At 41.9% G+C, this 19,862-nt stretch overlaps 1 protein-coding gene across 3 annotated transcripts; it reads left to right on the top strand.

The window, feature by feature from the left end:
• Positions 1–6: 6 nt before the first annotated feature.
• LOC120037030 (G protein-coupled receptor kinase 5-like) lies at positions 7–19,309 on the top strand. Of its 3 annotated transcripts, none has more exons than XM_038983254.1 (7): positions 7–417; positions 1,932–2,021; positions 4,362–4,570; positions 10,281–10,418; positions 11,569–11,706; positions 16,366–16,555; positions 18,622–19,309. In XM_038983254.1, the coding sequence occupies exons 2-6, from the start codon at positions 2,018–2,020 to the stop codon at positions 16,552–16,554; spliced, it is 678 nt and encodes a 225-aa protein (XP_038839182.1). In that variant the 5' UTR covers positions 7–417; positions 1,932–2,017; the 3' UTR covers position 16,555; positions 18,622–19,309. The 3 variants fall into 3 exon arrangements, with proteins under 3 accessions (XP_038839182.1, XP_038839180.1, XP_038839179.1); XM_038983252.1 differs by having other exon boundaries at positions 10,254–10,418; positions 16,366–16,497; XM_038983251.1 differs by having other exon boundaries at positions 10,254–10,418.
• The last annotated feature ends 553 nt before the right edge of the window (positions 19,310–19,862 follow it).

Below are 19,862 nucleotides of genomic sequence, written 5' to 3'. Positions count from 1 at the left end.
GTGGATGGTTAGCTGTGTTAGATGGTGGATGGTTAGCTGTGTTAGATGATTAGATGGTGGATGGTTAGCTGTGTTAGCTGATTATATGGTGGATGGTTAGCTGTGTTAGCTGATTAGATGGTGGATGGTTAGCTGATTAGATGGTGGATGGTTAGCTGTGTTAGCTGTGTTAGATGATTAGATGGTGGATGGTTAGCTGTGTTAGCTGATTATATGGTGGATGGTTAGCTGTGTTAGCTGATTAGATGGTGGATGGTTAGCTGTGTTAGCTGATTATATGGTGGATGGTTAGCTGTGTCAGTGCTGTGCAGGAACAAAAGCCCAGAACTGGTGTTGGATAAATAACTCTGTAACTTTGTGTTTGTTTTTTTCTTCTCAGGGACTTAAAACCTGAAAACATTCTTCTAGACGACCGCGGTAAGCGTGAACCACGTCTTGTCACTGACTTAGCTAATTACAAGCCTTGGTACTAGCAGCATAAACTGGTTAGCTACAAGCCTTGGTACTAGCAACAAAAACTAGCTAGCTACAAGCCTAGGTACTAGCAACATAAACTAGTTAGCTACAAGCCTTGGTACTAGCAACATAAACTAGCTAGCTACAAGCCTTGGCACTAGCAACTTAAACTAGCTAGCTCCAAGCCTTGGTACTAGCAACATAAACTAGCTACTTAACTTGTAGTAGCAACATAAACTAGCTAGCTATAGCCTTGGCACTAGCAACTTAAACTAGCTAATTACAAGCCTTGGTACTAGCAGCATAAACTGGTTAGCTACAAGCCTTGTACTAGCAACAAAAACTAGCTCTACACCTAGGTACTAGCAACATAAACTAGTTAGCTACAAGCCTTGGTACTAGCAACATAAACTAGCTAGCTACAAGCCTTGGCACTAGCAACTTAAACTAGCTAGCTCCAAGCCTTGGTACTAGCAACATAAACTAGCTAGCTTTAAGCCTTGGTAGTAGCAACATAAACTAGCTAGCTAATAGCCTTGGCACTAGCAACTTAAACTAGCTAGCTACAAGCCTTGGTACTAGCAACATAAACTAGCTAGCTATAAGCCTTCGTAGTAGCAACATAAACTAGCTAGCTATACGCCTTGGTACTAGCAACATAAACTAGCTAGCTATAAGCCTTCGTAGTAGCAACATAAACTAGCTAGCTATAAGCCTTGGTACTAGCAACATAAACTAGCTAGCTACAAGCCTAGGTACTAGCAACAAACTAGTTAGCTACAAGCCTTGGTACTAGCAACATAAATTAGCTAGCTACAACCCTTGGTACTAGCAACATAAATTAGCTAGCTACAAGCCTTGGTACTAGCAACATAAACTGCAGCTACAGCCTTGGTACTAGCACATAAACTAGCTACTACAAGCCTTGGTATACTAGCAACAAACTAGTTAGCTACAAGCCTTGGTACTAGCAACATAAATTAGCTAGCTACAAGCCTTGGTACTAGCAACATAAATTAGCTAGCTACAAGCCTTGGTACTAGCAACATAAACTAGCTAGCTACAAGCCTAGGTACTAGCAACAAACTAGTTAGCTACAAGCCTTGGTACTAGCAACATAAATTAGCTAGCTCCAAGCCTTGGTACTAGCAACATAAACTAGCTAGCTTTAAGCCTTGGTACTAGCAACATAAACTAGCTAGCTACAAGCCTTGGTACTAGCAACATAAACTAGCTAGCTCCAAGCCTTGGTACTAGCAACATAAACTAGCTAGCTTTAAGCCTTGGTACTAGCAACATAAACTAGCTAGCTACAAGCCTTGCTACTAGCAACTTAAACTAGCTAGCTACACTGTTATTCCCCATACCCATAGTGATATTCATAAACATGTTATTACACTCTTATTCATGTTCATAAACATTGTTATTACACTCTTATTCATGTTCATAAACATTGTTATTCATGTTCTCTCCAGGACACATCCGTATCTCTGACCTGGGACTAGCCGTCCAGATTCCCGACTCAGAGACGATACGAGGGAGAGTGGGAACCGTAGGATACATGGGTACATCCTTACCTCTCTCTTCCTATCTCCTTGATTCCTCCTCTTCATATCTCTCTCTCTACATACATGGGTACATCCTACCTCTCTCTTCCTATCTCCTTGATTCCTCCTCTTCATATCTCTCTCTCTACATACATGGGTACATCCTACCTCTCTCTTCCTATCTCCTTGATTCCTCCTCCTCATCTCTCTCTCTACATACATGGGTACATCCTACCTCTCTCTTCCTATCTCCTTGATTCCTCCTCCTCATCTCTCTCTCTACATACATGGGTACATCCTACCTCTCTCTTCCTATCTCCTTGATTCCTCATATCTCTCTCTCTACATACATGGGTACATCCTACCTCTCTCTTCCTATCTCCTTGATTCCTCCTCTTCATATCTCTCTCTCTACATACATGGGTACATCCTACCTCTCTCTTCCTATCTCCTTGATTCCTCCTCTTCATATCTCTCTCTCTACATACATGGGTACATCCTACCTCTCTCTTCCTATCTCCTTGATTCCTCCTCTTCATCTCTCTCTCTACATACATGGGTACATCCTTACCTCTCTCTTCCTATCTCCTTGATTCCTCCTCTTCATCTCTCTCTCTACATACATGGGTACATCCTTACCTCTCTCTTCCTATCTCCTTGATTCCTCCTCTTCATATCTCTCTCTCTACATACATGGGTACATCCTACCTCTCTCTTCCTATCTCCTTTTCCTCCTCTTCATATCTCTCTCTCTACATACATGGGTACATCCTTACCTCTCTCTTCCTATCTCCTTGATTCCTCCTCTTCATATCTCTCTCTACATACATGGGTACATCCTTACCTCTCTCTTCCTATCTCCTTGATTCCTCCTCTTCATCTCTCTCTCTACATACATGGGTACATCCTTACCTCTCTCTTCCTATCTCCTTGATTCCTCCTCTTCATATCTCTCTCTCTACATACATGGGTACATCCTACCTCTCTCTTCCTATCCCCTTGATTCCTCCTCTTCATCTCTCTCTACATACATGGGTACATCCTACCTCTCTCTTCCTATCCCCTTGATTCCTCCTCTTCATCTCTCTCTACATACATGGGTACATCCTACCTCTCCCTCTCTCTCTCTCTACATACATGGGTACATCCTACCTCTCTCTTCCTATCTCCTTGATTCCTCCTCTTCATCTCTCTCTCTACATACATGGGTACATCCTACCTCTCTCTTCCTATCTCCTTGATTCCTCCTCTTCATCTCTCTCTCTACATACATGGGTACATCCTACCTCTCTCTTCCTATCTCCTTGATTCCTCCTCTTCATCTCTCTCTCTACATACATGGTACATCCTACCTCTCTCTTCCTATCTCCTTGATTCCTCCTCTTCATCTCTCTCTACATACATGGGTACATCCTACCTCTCTCTTCCTATCTCCTTGATTCCTCATATCTCTCTCTCTACATACATGGGTACATCCTACCTCTACCTCTCTCTCTCTCTCCTCCTCTCATCCCCCTCACCTGTCTTTGTAACCCTGTCTCCCTCTCTCTCCTAGACCTGGAGGTGTCTAGACATCATTTATTCCCTCTCTATTCCCTGTCTCCCTCTCTCTCCTAGACCTGGAGGTGTCTAGACATCATTTATTCCCTCTCTATTCCCTGTCTCCCTCTCTCTCCTAGACCTGGAGGTGTCTAGACATCATTTATTCCCTCTCTATTCCCTGTCTCCCTCTCTCTCCTAGACCTGGAGGTGTCTAGACATCATTTATTCCTCTCTATTCCCTGTCTCTCTCTCTCTCCTAGACCTGGAGGTGTCTAGACATCATTTATTCCCTCTCTATTCCCTGTCTCCCTCTCTCTCCTAGACCTGGAGGTGTCTAGACATCATTTATTCCCTCTCTATTCCCTGTCTCCCTCTCTCTCCTAGACCTGGAGGTGTCTAGACATCATTTATTCCCTCTCTATTCCCTGTCTCCCTCTCTCTCCTAGACCGGAGGTGTCTAACATCATTTATTCCCTCTCATTTCCTGTCTCCCTCTCTCTCCTAGACCTGGAGGTGTCTAGACATCATTTATTCCCTCTCTATTCCCTGTCTCCCTCTCTCTCCTAGACCTGGAGGTGTCTAGACATCATTTATTCCCTCTCTATTCCCTGTCTCCCTCTCTCTCCTAGACCTGGAGGTGTCTAGACATCATTTATTCCCTCTCTATTCCCTGTCTCCCCTTCATCTCTCTCTCTCTCCTCATCCGTCTCTCCGTCAGCCCCAGAGGTGATCCAGAATGAGGCCTACTCCTTCAGTCCTGACTATTGTTTAAACAATCCTTCATCTCTCTCATCCGTCTCTCTGTCTCTCCGTCAGCCCCAGAGGTGATCCAGAATGAGGCCTACTCCTTCAGCCCTGACTGGTGGGGTCTGGGCTGTCTGGTGTTTGAGATGATCCAGGGTCAGTCACCCTTCCGCCGGCGTAAAGAACGAGTGAAGAGGGAAGAGGTGGACAGACGAGTGCGAGAAGACCCCGAGGAATACTCTGACAAGTTCTCTGAGGAGGCCAAGGATATCTGCAGACAGGTGGGAGAGAGGGAGTGATGGATGGCGTGTTTAAAGAACGAACACACACACACACACACACACACACACACACACACACACACACACACACACACACACACACACACACAAACTGCAGTTAGTTATTCCTCTGCCGGGGTTAGGGATAAAGTGAGGTCACACGGGGTGTGTGTGTGTGTGTGTGTGTGTTCTGTGCGCAGGTGTGTGTGTGTGTGTGTGTGTTCTGTGCGCAGGTGTGTGTTATCCATGGTGGTTGATCAGCGGTCATGTTTCAGACCGGTCCACCAGAGATAATATCTGTGTTATCCATGAATGAGCATTAGTGTGAAACCTGTCTGTGTGGTTGTCCACAAATACAATCTCTCTTCTCCTTCTTCTTCTCCTTCTCCTTCTTCTTCGTCTTCTCCTTCTTCTTCGTCTTCTCCTTCTTCTCCTTCTCCTTCTTCTCCTCCTCTTCCTCCTTCTTCTTCTTCTTCTTCTTCTTCTTCTTCTTCTTCTTCTTCTTCTCCTTCTTCTTCTTCTTCTTCTTCTTCTTCTTCTTCTTTGCGTTGGACTCTACTGGGAGAGAGGAGGGGATGAGGGAGGTAAAGGAGAGAGGGTGAAGGACCGTTACAGTTCCAGGCCTCTGGGGGGTATTCCTCTGTTCCAGTGAGAGACACAGGCCTCTGGGGGGGGGGGGGGTTCCTCTGTTCCAGTGAGAGGACTGAGAGACAGGCCTCTGGGGGGGGGGATTCCTCTGTTCCAGTGAGAGACACAGGCCTCTGGGGGGGGGGATTCCTCTGTTCCAGTGAGAGACACAGGCCTCTGGGGGGGGGGGGATTCCTCTGTTCCAGTGAGAGAAACAGGCCTCTGGGGGGGGGGGGGGGGGTTCCTCTGTTCCAGTGAGAGACACAGGCCTCTGGGGGGGGGATTCCTCTGTTCCAGTGAGAGACAGGCCTCCGGGGGGGGATTCCTCTGTTCCAGTGAGAGACAGGCCTCTGGGGGGGGATTCCTCTGTTCCAGTGAGAGACACAGGCCTCTGGGGGGGGATTCCTCTGTTCCAGTGAGAGACACAGGCCTCTGGGGGGGGGGGGGGGGGTTCCTCTGTTCCAGTGAGAGACACAGGCCTCTGGGGGGGGGGATTCCTCTGTTCCAGTCAGAGACAAGCCTCTGGGGGGGGAATCCTCTGTTCCAGTGAGAGACACAGACCTCTGGGGGGGGATTCCTCTGTTCCAGTCAGAGACAGGCCTCTGGGGGGGAATCCTCCTGCCCTGGTGATATACAGATGTATTATAGGGTCCAGTAGGGGGGGGGGGGACAGACAGGGAGAATTCGGATAACTTTTGACAGCATTATGGCTAATTAGGAGAGGAATCACATGGCATCATGAGCTAACCTATACTGGCTGCACTATGCTGGAAATAACACTGTGTGTGTGTGTGTGTGTGTGTGTGTGTGTGTGTGTGTGTGTGTGTGTGTGTGTGTGTGTGTGTGTGTGTGTGTGTGTGTGTGTGTGTGTGTGTGTGTGTGTGTGTGTGTGTGTGTGTGTGTGTGTGTGTGGTTGAGCGTAAAGGGTAACCAAGGGAATATCCTACTAGAGTTTTGGTTTTCGTCCCTCTGTGTTCTATGTCTCCTCTTCTAGGTCAGATATCAAAACATGGGTAATGGTCCTACAGTATCCGATATCATCACCCAGCAGTCCTTTCTGCTTCTCTACAGGGACTTTATGATATCATCACCAAGCAGTCCTTTCTGCTTCTCTACAGGGTCTTTATGATGTCATCACCAAGCAGTCCTTTCTGCTTCTCTACAGGGACTTTACGATATCATCACCAAGCAGTCCTTTCTGCTTCTCTACAGGGGCTTTATGATATCATCACCAAGCAGTCCTTTCTGCTTCTCTACAGGGACTTTATGATATCATCACCAAGCAGTCCTTTCTGCTTCTCTACAGGGACTTTATGATGTCATCACCAAGCAGTCCTTTCTGCTTCTCTACAGGGTCTTTATGATATCATCACCAAGCAGTCCTTTCTGCTTCTCTACAGGGACTTTATGATGTCATCACCAAGCAGTCCTTTCTGCTTCTCTACAGGGACTTTATGATATCATCACCAAGCAGTCCTTTCTGCTTCTCTACAGGGACTTTATGATGTCATCACCAAGCAGTCCTTTCTGCTTCTCTACAGGGTCTTTATGATGTCATCACCAAGCAGTCCTTTCTGCTTCTCTACAGGGACTTTATGATGTCATCACCAAGCAGTCCTTTCTGCTTCTCTACAGGGACTTTATGATATCATCACCAAGCAGTCCTTTCTGCTTCTCTACAGGGACTTTATGATATCATCACCAAGCAGTCCTTTCTGCTTCTCTACAGGGACTTTATGATATCATCACCAAGCAGTCCTTTCTGCTAGTCTACAGGGACTTTATGATATCATCACCAAGCAGTCCTTTCTGCTTCTCTACAGGGACTTTATGATGTCATCACCAAGCAGTCCTTTCTGCTTCTCTACAGGGACTTTATGATATCATCACCCAGCAGTCCTTTCTGCTTCTCTACAGGGACTTTATGATGTCATCACCAAGCAGTCCTTTCTGCTTCTCTACAGGGTCTTTATGATATCATCACCAAGCAGTCCTTTCTGCTTCTCTACAGGGACTTTATGATATCATCACCAAGCAGTCCTTTCTGCTTCTCTACAGGGACTTTATGATATCATCACCAAGCAGTCCTTTCTGCTTCTCTACAGGGACTTTATGATATCATCACCAAGCAGTCCTTTCTCCTTCTCTACAGGGACTTTATGATGTCATCACCAAGCAGTCCTTTCTGCTTCTCTACAGGGACTTTATGATATCATCACCAAGCAGTCCTTTCTGCTTCTCTACAGGGACTTTATGATATCATCACCAAGCAGTCCTTTCTGCTTCTCTACAGGGACTTTATGATATCATCACCAAGCAGTCCTTTCTGCTTCTCTACAGGGACTTTATGATATCATCACCAAGCAGTCCTTTCTGCTTCTCTACAGGGACTTTATGATGTCATCACCAAGCAGTCCTTTCTGCTTCTCTACAGGGACTTTATGATATCATCACCAAGCAGTCCTTTCTGCTTCTCTACAGGGTCTTTATGATGTCATCACCAAGCAGTCCTTTCTGCTTCTCTACAGGGGCTTTATGATGTCATCACCAAGCAGTCCTTTCTGCTTCTCTACAGGGGCTTTATGATATCATCACCAAGCAGTCCTTTCTGCTTCTCTACAGGGACTTTATGATATCATCACCGAGCAGTCCTTTCTGCTAGTCTACAGGGTCTTTATGATGTCATCACCGAGCAGTCCTTTCTGCTTCTCTACAGGGACTTTATGATATCATCACCAAGCAGTCCTTTCTGCTTCTCTACAGGGACTTTATGATATCATCACCCAGCAGTCCTTTCTGCTTCTCTACAGGGACTTTATGATATCATCACCGAGCAGTCCTTTCTGCTAGTCTACAGGGTCTTTATGATGTCATCACCGAGCAGTCCTTTCTGCTTCTCTACAGGGTCTTTATGATATCATCACCGAGCAGTCCTTTCTGCTTCTCTACAGGGACTTTATGATATCATCACCGAGCAGTCCTTTCTGCTTCTCTACAGGGACTTTATGATATCATCACCAAGCAGTCCTTTCTGCTTCTCTACAGGGACTTTATGATATCATCACCAAGCAGTCCTTTCTGCTTCTCTACAGGGTCTTTATGATGTCATCACCCAGCAGTCCTTTCTGCTTCTCTACAGGGACTTTATGATGTCATCACCAAGCAGTCCTTTCTGCTTCTCTACAGGGACTTTATGATGTCATCACCAAGCAGTCCTTTCTGCTTCTCTACAGGGACTTTATGATGTCATCACCAAGCAGTCCTTTCTGCTTCTCTACAGGGACTTTATTTATAATACTACAGTGGAACAGTGGATTCTTCTCAGAGGAGGAAGGGGAGGAGCTGCTATGAAAGTGAACTGTGTTTACGTGTGATCAGGGGTGTATTCATTCAGCCGATTCGGTTGAAAAATGTTTCTTAAATGGAAGCAAACGGCTCGAAACGGGGATAAACATACCTGAATTTACCCAATAGATACTAGCTCACCATTCACATTACATGGGGGATATTTAAACAATGTTCTAGAACTGAATGTGTAGAATCAGAACACTATTACACATGGGGGATATTTAAACAATGCTCTAGAACTGAATGTTTAGAATCAGAACACTATTACACATGGGGGATATTTAAACAATGCTCTAGAACTGAATGTTTAGAATCAGAACACTATTACACATGGGGGATATTTAAACAATGCTCTAGAACTGAATGTTTAGAATCAGAACACTATTACACATGGGGGATATTTAAACAATGCTCTAGAACTGAATGTGTAGAATCAGAACACTATTACACATGGGATATTTAAACAATGCTCTAGAACTGAATGTGTAGAATCAGAACACTATTACACATGGGGGATATTTAAACAATGCTCTAGAACTGAATGTTTAGAATCAGAACAATATTACACATGGGGGATATTTAAACAATGCTCTAGAACTGAATGTGTAGAATCAGAACAATATTACACATGGGGGATATTTAAACAATGCTCTAGAACTGAATGTGTAGAATCAGAACACTATTACACATGGGGGATATTTAAACAATGCTCTAGAACTGAATGTTTAGAATCAGAACACTATTACACATGGGGGATATTTAAACAATGCTCTAGAACTGAATGTTTAGAATCAGAACACTATTACACATGGGGGATATTTAAACAATGCTCTAGAACTGAATGTTTAGAATCAGAACACTATTACACATGGGGGATATTTAAACAATGCTCTAGAACTGAATGTGTAGAATCAGAACACTATTACACATGGGGGATATTTAAACAATGCTCTAGAACTGAATGTGTAGAATCAGAACACTATTACACATGGGGGATATTTAAACAATGCTCTAGAACTGAATGTGTAGAATCAGAACAATATTACACATGGGGGATATTTAAACAATGCTCTAGAACTGAATGTGTAGAATCAGAACACTATTACACATGGGGGATATTTAAACAATGCTCTAGAACTGAATGTGTCGAATCAGAACACTATTACACATGGGGGATATTTAAACAATGTTCTAGAACTTTATGTTTAGAATCAGAACACTATTACACATGGGGGATATTTAAACAATGTTCTAGAACTGAATGTGTAGAATCAGAACACTATTACACATGGGGGATATTTAAACAATGCTCTAGAACTGAATGTTTAGAATCAGAACACTATTACACATGGGGGATATTTAAACAATGCTCTAGAACTGAATGTGTAGAATCAGAACACTATTACACATGGGGGATATTTAAACAATGTTCTAGAACTGAATGTTTAGAATCAGAACACTATTACACATGGGGGATATTTAAACAATGTTCTAGAACTGAATGTTTAGAATCAGAACACTATTACACATGGGGGATATTTAAACAATGCTCTAGAACTGAATGTTTAGAATCAGAACACTATTACACATGGGGGATATTTAAACAATGCTCTAGAACTGAATGTTTAGAATAAGAACAATATTACACATTCTAGAAGTTGTCTCAACTCTTTTAAGTACCTGACTCTGCCTCACACTACTCTTCTAGAACCCTGTGTCACTTCCTCTTCCTCAGCTGCTGGCCAAAGACCCCAAAACCCGTCTGGGGTGCCAGGGGCGAGGCGGTGTGGAGGTGAAGGCTCATATCATCTTCAAGAACATCAACTTCAAACGCCTCGAGGCAGGCATTCTGGAACCCCCCTTCAGTCCTGATGTAAGAACACACACACACACACACACACACACACACACACACACACACACACACACACACACACACACACACACACACACACACACACACACACACAGGCATTCTGGAACCCCCCTTCAGTCCTGATGTAAGAACACACACACACACACACACACACACACACACACACACACACACACACACACACACTGGAACCCCCCTTCAGTCCTGATGTAAGAACACACACACACACACACACACACACACACACTGGAACCCCCCTTCAGTCCTGATGTAAGAACACACACACACACACACACACACACACACACACACACACACACACACACACACACACACACACACACACATACACTGTATAACACACACACACACACACTGTTTAACACACACACACACACACACTGGACCTCCCCTTCAGTCCTGGATGTAAGGACATACACAGTGGTGTAAAGTACTTAAGTAAAAATACTTTAAAGTACTACTTAAGTAGTTATTTTGGGGAGGTTTCTGTACTTTACTTTACACTATTTATATTGTTGACCACTTTTAGTTTTACTTCACTACATTCCTAAAGAAAATATTGTACTTTTTACTCCATACATTTTCCCTGACACCCAAAAGTACTAGTTACATTTTGAATGCTTAGCAGGACAGGAAAATGGTCCAATTCACACACTTATCATCCCTACTGCCTCTGATCTGGAGGACTCACTAAACACACGCATAGTAAATTATGTCTTAGTGTTGGAATGTGCCCCTGGCTGTCTAAAAAAGGTATTACAAAGTAAATTGTGTTGCTAAATATCAGGAATTTGATGTATAGCGTTTACTTTTACTCAAGTATGACTTTTCCCACGAGTGTACTTAAGTACATTTAAAATCTGATACTTTTAGACTTTTAATCAAGTAGTATTTTACTGGGTAACTTTCACTTTTACTCGAGACATTTTCTGTTAAGGTATCTTTACTTTTACTCAAGTATGACAATTTAGCACTTTTTCCACCACTGGACACACGCACATGAACAAACTATCTTTCTCCCTCTCTCTCTCTCTCCCTCCCTCCCTCCCTCCCTCCCTCCCTCCCTCCCTCCCTCCCTCCCTCCCTCCCTCCCTCCCTCCCTCCCTCCCTCCCTTCCTCCCTCCAGCCGCGGGCGGTATACTGTAAAGATGTTCTGGATATAGAACAGTTCTCTACAGTGAAGGGAGTCAACCTGGACCCCACAGACGATGACTTCTACCACAAGTTTGTTACAGGAAGTGTCTCCATCCCCTGGCAGAACGAGGTACTGCACCCTACTGTGTGTGTGTGTGTGTGTGTGTGTGTGTGTGTCTCCATCCCTTGGCAGCAGAAGGTACTGCACACGACCTGTCTAGTGAAAACAATGATGTCATCGTTTAGAACAGGTGGGAGGCAGTCTTTTCTGCAAAGGGGCTGGTGCAGGTTTTTGCTCCAGTCCATTCAGTGACACACCTCATTCAATCTAACACTATACACCTGGTAGTTCAGGTACATGTGTCCCTTTGCCTGATAGGGACACATGATAGTCATGTTTAAACAACATGTCTGTTTTCTTGGGATAGATATTGAGCCATGTAATGAAAACTATTACCCCTCTACTCTGTCTGTCTCTGTCTGTCTCTCTCTCTCTCTCTCTGTCTGTCTGTCTGTCTGTCTGTCTGTCTGTCTGTCTGTCTGTCTGTCTGTCTCTGTCTGTCTGTCTGTCTGTCTGTCTGTCTGTCTGTCTGTCTGTCTGTCTGTCTGTCTGTCTGTCTGTCTGTCTGTCTGTCTGTCTGTCTCTCTCTGTCTCTCTCTGTCTCTCTCTGTCTCTCTCTAGTGTTTTAAGGAGATGTTTTATACTGTGTTAATATTCTCCTCTAGATGATTGAGTGTTTTATTAAGGAGATCAGTGTTTCATACTGAGTTAATACTCTAGATGATTGAGTGTTTCATACTGTGTTAATACTCTAGGCGATTGAGTGTTTTTATTAAGGAGATCGGTGTTTCATACTGTGTTAATACTCTAGATTGAGTGTTTCATACTGTGTTAATACTCTAGGTGATTGAGTGTTTTATTAAGGAGATCAGTGTTTCATACTGTGTTAATACTCTCCTCTAGGTGATTGAGTGTTTCATACTGTGTTAATACTCTAGATGATTGAGTGTTTTATTAAGGAGATCAGTGTTTCATACTGTGTTAATACTCTCCTCTAGGTGATTGAGTGTTTTATTAAGGAGATCAGTGTTTTATACTGTGTTAATATTCTCCTCTAGGTGATTGAGTGTTTTATTAAGGAGATCAGTGTTTCATACTGTGTTAATACTCTAGATGATTGAGTGTTTCATACTGTGTTAATACTCTAGGTGATTGAGTGTTTTATTAAGGAGATCAGTGTTTCATACTGTGTTAATACTCTAGATGATTGAGTGTTTCATACTGTGTTAATACTATAGGTGATTGAGTGTTTTATTAAGGAGAGCAGTGTTTTATACTGTGTTAATACTCTAGATGATTGAGTGTTTCATACTGTGTTAATACTCTAGATGATTGAGTGTTTTATTAAGGAGATCAGTGTTTTATACTGTGTTAATACTCTCCTCTAGATGATTGCGTGTTTCATACTGTGTTAATACTCTCCTCTAGATGATTGAGTGTTTCATACTGTGTTAATACTCTCTCTAGGTGATTGAGTGTTTTATACTGTGTTAATACTCTAGATGATTGAGTGTTTCATTAAGGAGATCAGTGTTTTATACTGTGTTAACACTCTCTCTAGATGATTGAGTGTTTCATACTGTGTTTTTTATTAAGGAGATCAGTGTTTTATACTGTGTTAATACTCTCTCTAGGTGATTGAGTGTTTCATACTGTGTTAATACTCTCCTCTAGATGATTGAGTGTTTTATTAAGGAGATCAGTGTTTTATACTGTGTTAATACTCTCTCTAGGTGATTGAGTGTTTCATACTGTGTTAATACTCTCTCTAGGTGATTGAGTGTTTCATACTGTGTTAATACTCTCCTCTAGGTGATTGAGTGTTTTATTAAGGAGATCAGTGTTTTATACTGTGTTAATATTCTCCTCTAAGTGATTGAGTGTTTTATTAAGGAGATCAGTGTTTCATACTGTGTTAATACTCTAGATGATTGAGTGTTTCATACTGTGTTAATACTCTAGGTGATTGAGTGTTTTATTAAGGAGACCAGTGTTTCATACTGTGTTAATACTCTAGATGATTGAGTGTTTCATACTGTGTTAATACTCTAGATGATTGAGTGTTTTATTAAGGAGATCAGTGTTTTATACTGTGTTAATACTCTCCTCTAGATGATTGCGTGTTTCATACTGTGTTAATACTCTCCTCTAGATGATTGAGTGTTTCATACTGTGTTAATACTCTCTCTAGGTGATTGAGTGTTTTATACTGTGTTAATACTCTAGATCACAGGTGTCAAACTCATTCCACGGGGGGCCGAGTGTCTGCGGGTTTTCGCTCCTCCCTTGTACTTGATTGATGAATTAACATCACTAATTAGTTAGGAACTCCCCACACCTGGTTGTCTAGGGCTTTATTGAAAGGAAAAACCAAAAACCTGCAGACACTAGGCCCTCCGTGGAATGAGTTTGACACCTCTGCTCTAGATGATTGAGTGTTTCATTAAGGAGATCAGTGTTTTATACTGTGTTAACACTCTCTCTAGATGATTGAGTGTTTCATACTGTGTTTTTTATTAAGGAGATCAGTGTTTTATACTGTGTTAATACTCTCTCTAGGTGATTGAGTGTTTCATACTGTGTTAATACTCTCCTCTAGATGATTGAGTGTTTTATTAAGGAGATCAGTGTTTTATACTGTGTTAATACTCTCTCTAGGTGATTGAGTGTTTCATACTGTGTTAATACTCTCTCTAGGTGATTGAGTGTTTCATACTGTGTTAATACTCTAGATGATTGAGTGTTTTATACTGTGTTAATACTCTCCTCTAGGTGATTGAGTGTTTTATTAAGGAGATCAGTGTTTCATACTGTGTTAATACTCTCCTCTAGATGATTGAGTGTTTCATACTGTGTTAATACTCTCTCTAGGTGATTGAGTGTTTTATACTGTGTTAATACTCTAGATGATTGATTGTTTTATTAAGGAGATCAGTGTTTCATACTGTGTTAATACTCTCTCTAGATGATTGAGTGTTTCATACTGTGTTAATACGTTCTCTAGGTGATTGAGTGTTTCATACTGTGTTAATACTCTCTCTAGGTGATTGAGTGTTTCATACTGTGTTAATACTCTAGATGATTGAGTGTTTTATACTGTGTTAATACTCTCCTCTAGGTGATTGAGTGTTTTATTAAGGAGATCAGTGTTTCATACTGTGTTAATACTCTCCTCTAGATGATTGAGTGTTTCATACTGTGTTAATACTCTCTCTAGGTGATTGAGTGTTTTATACTGTGTTAATACTCTAGATGATTGATTGTTTTATTAAGGAGATCAGTGTTTCATACTGTGTTAATACTCTCTCTAGATGATTGAGTGTTTCATACTGTGTTAATACGTTCTCTAGGTGATTGAGTGTTTTATACTGTGTTAATACTCTAGATGATTGAGTGTTTTATTAAGGAGATCAGTGTTTTATACTGTGTTAACACTCTCTCTAGATGATTGAGTGTTTCATACTGTGTTAATACTCTAGGTGATTGAGTGTTTCATACTGTGTTAATACTCTAGGCGATTGAGTGTTTTATACTGTGTTAATACTCTCCTCTAGATGATTGAGTGTTTTATTAAGGAGATCAGTGTTTCATACTGTGTTAATACTCTCTCTAGATGATTGAGTGTTTTATACTGTGTTAATACTCTCTCTAGATGATTGAGTGTTTTATACTGTGTTAATACTCTCTCTAGATGATTGAGTGTTTCATACTGTGTTAATACTCTAGACGAGTGAGTGTTTTATTAAGGAGATCCGTGTTTCATACTGTGTTAATATTCTCTCTAGATGAGTGAGTGTTTCATACTGTGTTAATACTCTCTCTAGATGAGTGAGTGTTTCATACTGTGTTAATACTCTCTCTAGGTGATTGAGTGTTTCATACTGTGTTTTTTATTAAGGAGATCAGTGTTTTATACTGTGTTAATACTCTCTCTAGGTGATTGAGTGTTTCATACTGTGTTAATACTCTCCTCTAGATGATTGAGTGTTTTATTAAGGAGATCAGTGTTTTATACTGTGTTAATACTCTCTCTAGGTGATTGAGTGTTTCATACTGTGTTAATACTCTCTCTAGGTGATTGAGTGTTTCATACTGTGTTAATACTCTAGATGATTGAGTGTTTTATACTGTGTTAATACTCTCCTCTAGGTGATTGAGTGTTTTATTAAGGAGATCAGTGTTTCATACTGTGTTAATACTCTCCTCTAGGTGATTGAGTGTTTCATACTATGTTAATACTCTCTCTAGGTGATTGAGTGTTTCATACTGTGTTAATACTCTAGGTGATTGAGTGTTTCATACTGTGTTAATACTCTAGGTGATTGAGTGTTTCATACTGTGTTAATACTCTCTCTAGGTGATTGAGTGTTTCATACTGTGTTAATACTCTCTCTAGATTATTGAGTGTTTCATACTGTGTTAATACTCTCTCTAGGTGATTGAGTGTTTTATTAAGGAGATCAGTGTTTCATACTGTGTTAATACTCTCTCTAGATTATTGAGTGTTTCATACTGTGTTAATACTCTCCTCTAGGTGATTGAGTGTTTCATACTGTGTTAATACTCTCCTCTAGGTGATTGAGTGTTTCATACTGTGTTAATACTCTCTCTAGGTGATTGAGTGTTTCATACTGTGTTAATACTCTAGGCGATTGAGTGTTTCATACTGTGTTAATACTCTCCTCTAGGTGATTGAGTGTTTCATACTGTGTTAATACTCTCCTCTAGATGATTGAGATGGAGTGTTTTAAGGAGATCAACGTTTATGAGACCGACGGCCTGCTGTGTTCAGATCTGGATGTGAACAGACCCAACCCACCGCCAAAGAGAGGATTCTTCTACAGGCTGTTCAGACGAGAGGCAAGTGCTGCTAGCTCTCCTCCCCCCGCCGCCGCCGTGAGAGGCGGTGGGGGTTAAGGTACTTCCCTCTTCCTCCATCTTTCTTTTCTTCTTCTTTACCTCTGACTTTTCTCTCTGGTTGAAGACTCTCTCTCTCTGCTTGTGTTTCTTCTCTGGTTGAAGACTCTCTCTCTCTGCTTGTGTTTCTTCTCTGGTTGAAGACTCTCTCTCTGCTTGTGTTTCTTCTCTGGTTGAAGGCTCTCTGCTTGTGTTTCTTCTCTGGTTGAAGGCTCTCTCTCTGCTTGTGTTTCTTCTCTGGTTGAAGACTCTCTCTCTGCTTGTGTTTCTTCTCTGGTTGAAGGCTCTCTCTCTCTCTGCTTGTGTTTCTTCTCTGGTTGAAGGCTCTCTCTCTGCTTGTGTTTCTTCTCTGGTTGAAGACTCTCTCTCTGCTTGTGTTTCTTCTCTGGTTGAAGGCTCTCTCTCTGCTTGTGTTTCTTCTCTGGTTGAAGGCTCTCTCTCTGCTTGTGTTTCTTCTCTGGTTGAAGGCTCTCTCTCTGCGTGTGTTTCTTCTCTGGTTGAAGACTCTCTCTCTGCTTGTGTTTCTTCTCTGGTTGAAGGCTCTCTCTCTGCTTGTGTTTCTTCTCTGGTTGAAGGCTCTCTCTCTGCTTGTGTTTCTTCTCTGGTTGAAGGCTCTCTCTCTGCTTGTGTTTCTTCTCTGGTTGAAGACTCTCTCTCTGCTTGTGTTTCTTCTCTGGTTGAAGGCTCTCTCTCTGCTTGTGTTTCTTCTCTGGTTGAAGACTCTCTCTCTGCTTGTGTTTCTTCTCTGGTTGAAGGCTCTCTCTATGCTTGTGTTTCTTCTCTGGTTGAAGGCTCTCTCTCTGCTTGTGTTTCTTCTCTGGTTGAAGGCTCTCTCTCTGCTTGTGTTTCTTCTCTGGTTGAAGGCTCTCTCTCTGCTTGTGTTTCTTCTCTGGTTGAAGACTCTCTCTCTGCTTGTGTTTCTTCTCTGGTTGAAGGCTCTCTCTCTGCTTGTGTTTCTTCTCTGGTTGAAGACTCTCTCTCTGCTTGTGTTTCTTCTCTGGTTGAAGGCTCTCTCTCTGCTTGTGTTTCTTCTCTGGTTGAAGGCTCTCTCTCTGCTTGTGTTTCTTCTCTGGTTGAAGGCTCTCTCTCTGCTTGTGTTTCTTCTCTGGTTGAAGGCTCTCTCTCTGCTTGTGTTTCTTCTCTGGTTGAAGGCTCTCTCTCTGCTTGTGTTTCTTCTCTGGTTGAAGACTCTCTCTGCTTGTGTTTCTTCTCTGGTTGAAGGCTCTCTCTCTGCTTGTGTTTCTTCTCTGGTTGAAGGCTCTCTCTGCTTGTGTTTCTTCTCTGGTTGAAGGCTCTCTCTCTCTGCTTGTGTTTCTTCTCTGGTTGAAGGCTCTCTCTCTCTGCTTGTGTTTCTTCTCTGGTTGAAGGCTCTCTCTCTCTCTGCTTGTGTTTCTTCTCTGGTTGAAGGCTCTCTTTGTTTAGTTTTTTTGGTGTCATCTTCCCAGGTTAAAGAGTGTTGTTTTACCCCAGTCAGTTGGTAAAGCAGGAAGTCCAGTTGGTAAGAGCTGAGTGTTGAGGCTGTGTGACTACATCTCTGTATCGGGCCTGTTTAACTACATGTGTAGCCTAACTGACCCAGAATCAGTTCTTAATGGCAGCAGCAGGTAGCATAACGTTTAAGAGCGTTTGGGCAAGTAACCGAATGTTTGCTGGTTCGAATCCCTGAGCCGACTAGGTGAGAAATCAGTCGATGGGCCCTTGAGCAAGACACTTAACCCTAAATGCTCCTGTAAGTCTCTGTGATAAGAGCGTCCGCTAAATGACTTGAATGTAAATAATGTCTGAAAGATTATACAGCACGCCTATGGTTGATCTAGGGTCAGTTATTAATGGTCTCATAGAATGTAAATAATGTCTGAAAGATTATACAGCACGCCTATGGCTGATCTAGGGTCAGTTATTAATGGTCTCATAGAACCTGTTGAAAATATTCTGACTGATTCAGTCTGTTTTTAAAGGTAGTAAAAAGTTACATTCCAGCCTTATGCTAAAATAAAAAATAAAAAAAATGTAAAGTTAAAGAGCCCATTGATCCTATGTAACGGCTTATTTAACAACTGTTCCCAGGTCTGTTTAAAGAGTGGCTACGAAGACGAAGAGCACGAGGAGCCTTCCCGACTTTAAACCACTCCTGCTCCCTCTCCCTCTTCTCCTCCGTCCTTCTTCAAACGCCTCCCGGAGCGTAAAATGTTAGGAACCTCGATGAATGTTAAACCTGTATTTATGATATGTATTAAAAGTGTATTATAATAATTAAAGAAAAACATATGAGTTTAAAGATTTTGTACATTTGTACTTGAATTGTGTCCTAGATGTATATTTTCACTAAAGGTTGTATTGTATAAAAGCCATATTAAGTACCACTTGAATGCATAGATACATTTTGTCAACGTTTTTTTTTTTGTTGTTTACGTTTTTTGTTTATTTGTTTTTTTTGGAACGAAAATGTATATTAAGGATCTTGTTTATTTTTTAAGAAGCACAGGCCTCGTCCCAAATGGCAGCCTATTGCCCTATATAGTCCACTACTTTTACCTATGGCCTATGGGTCCTGGTCAGAAGTAGGGCACTGTGTAGGGAAAAAGGGGTACTATTTGGGACTGAACCATTGGTATCAGTAGTCTTTTTATTAGTTTTCTCGATGGAGCCTTTGTTTGTATGTACAGTATGTCTACGTTTCCAAATGGCGCCCTATTCCCTGCATAATGTAGTGCACTATATAGGGAATAGGGTTCTGGTCTAATGTAGTGCACTATATAGGGAATAGGGTTCTGGTCTAATGTAGTGCACTATATAGGGAATAGGGTTCTGGTCTAAAGTAGTGCACTATATAGGGAATAGGGTTCTGTTTAGAATGTATCTTATGTCTGTCTTTTCTGGTCTGTTCTTTTGGCCAACGTCCAGTATTACCGTATCACATATTCCCTGTTCCAAATCAACCCCTAGCCCCATACACTCTACGCCCTAAACCCTAGCCCCTAGACTAAAACATCCCCCTAGTTCTTACACCCTAAGAAGCCCCCAGACCATAGCTAGACTCTATGCCAAGGTTCTCCAACTGGCGGCCCACGGGCTGAATTTGGCCCGCGGGTGATTTTATTTGGCCCCCCAATTTATATATATATTTTTTTAATTGTTGGACATAAGACTGTAAAAACACCAGCAAATCAGCTCCAAGTTATTAACATTTTGGAAATCTGTTCCAAGATATTCCCACGCATAATAGAGAGATACAGGTATGTGATCGTATGCAAATGTGGGCAAGGTTTTAAATAATTATGTTTTAGTCAAATATATCTGTTTGGGCT

The sequence above is a fragment of the Salvelinus namaycush genome, unplaced genomic scaffold (genome assembly GCF_016432855.1).
Source record: "Salvelinus namaycush isolate Seneca unplaced genomic scaffold, SaNama_1.0 Scaffold155, whole genome shotgun sequence".
Taxonomy (NCBI): Eukaryota; Metazoa; Chordata; class Actinopteri; order Salmoniformes; family Salmonidae; genus Salvelinus; species Salvelinus namaycush.
The sequence above is the reverse complement of the archived record's forward strand: the minus strand, read 5'-3'. Positions and strand labels throughout refer to the sequence as shown.

What these genes read in the sequence shown, in the direction of transcription:
- LOC120037030 (XM_038983252.1), top strand. An exon ending in CCATCCCCTGGCAGAACGAG is followed by an intron (nt 11,707 to 16,365) that starts GTACTGCACCCT and finishes ACTCTCCTCTAG; the next exon opens with ATGATTGAGATGGAGTGTTT. An exon ending in ACAGGCTGTTCAGACGAGAG is followed by an intron (nt 16,498 to 18,621) that starts GCAAGTGCTGCT and finishes AACTGTTCCCAG; the next exon opens with GTCTGTTTAAAGAGTGGCTA.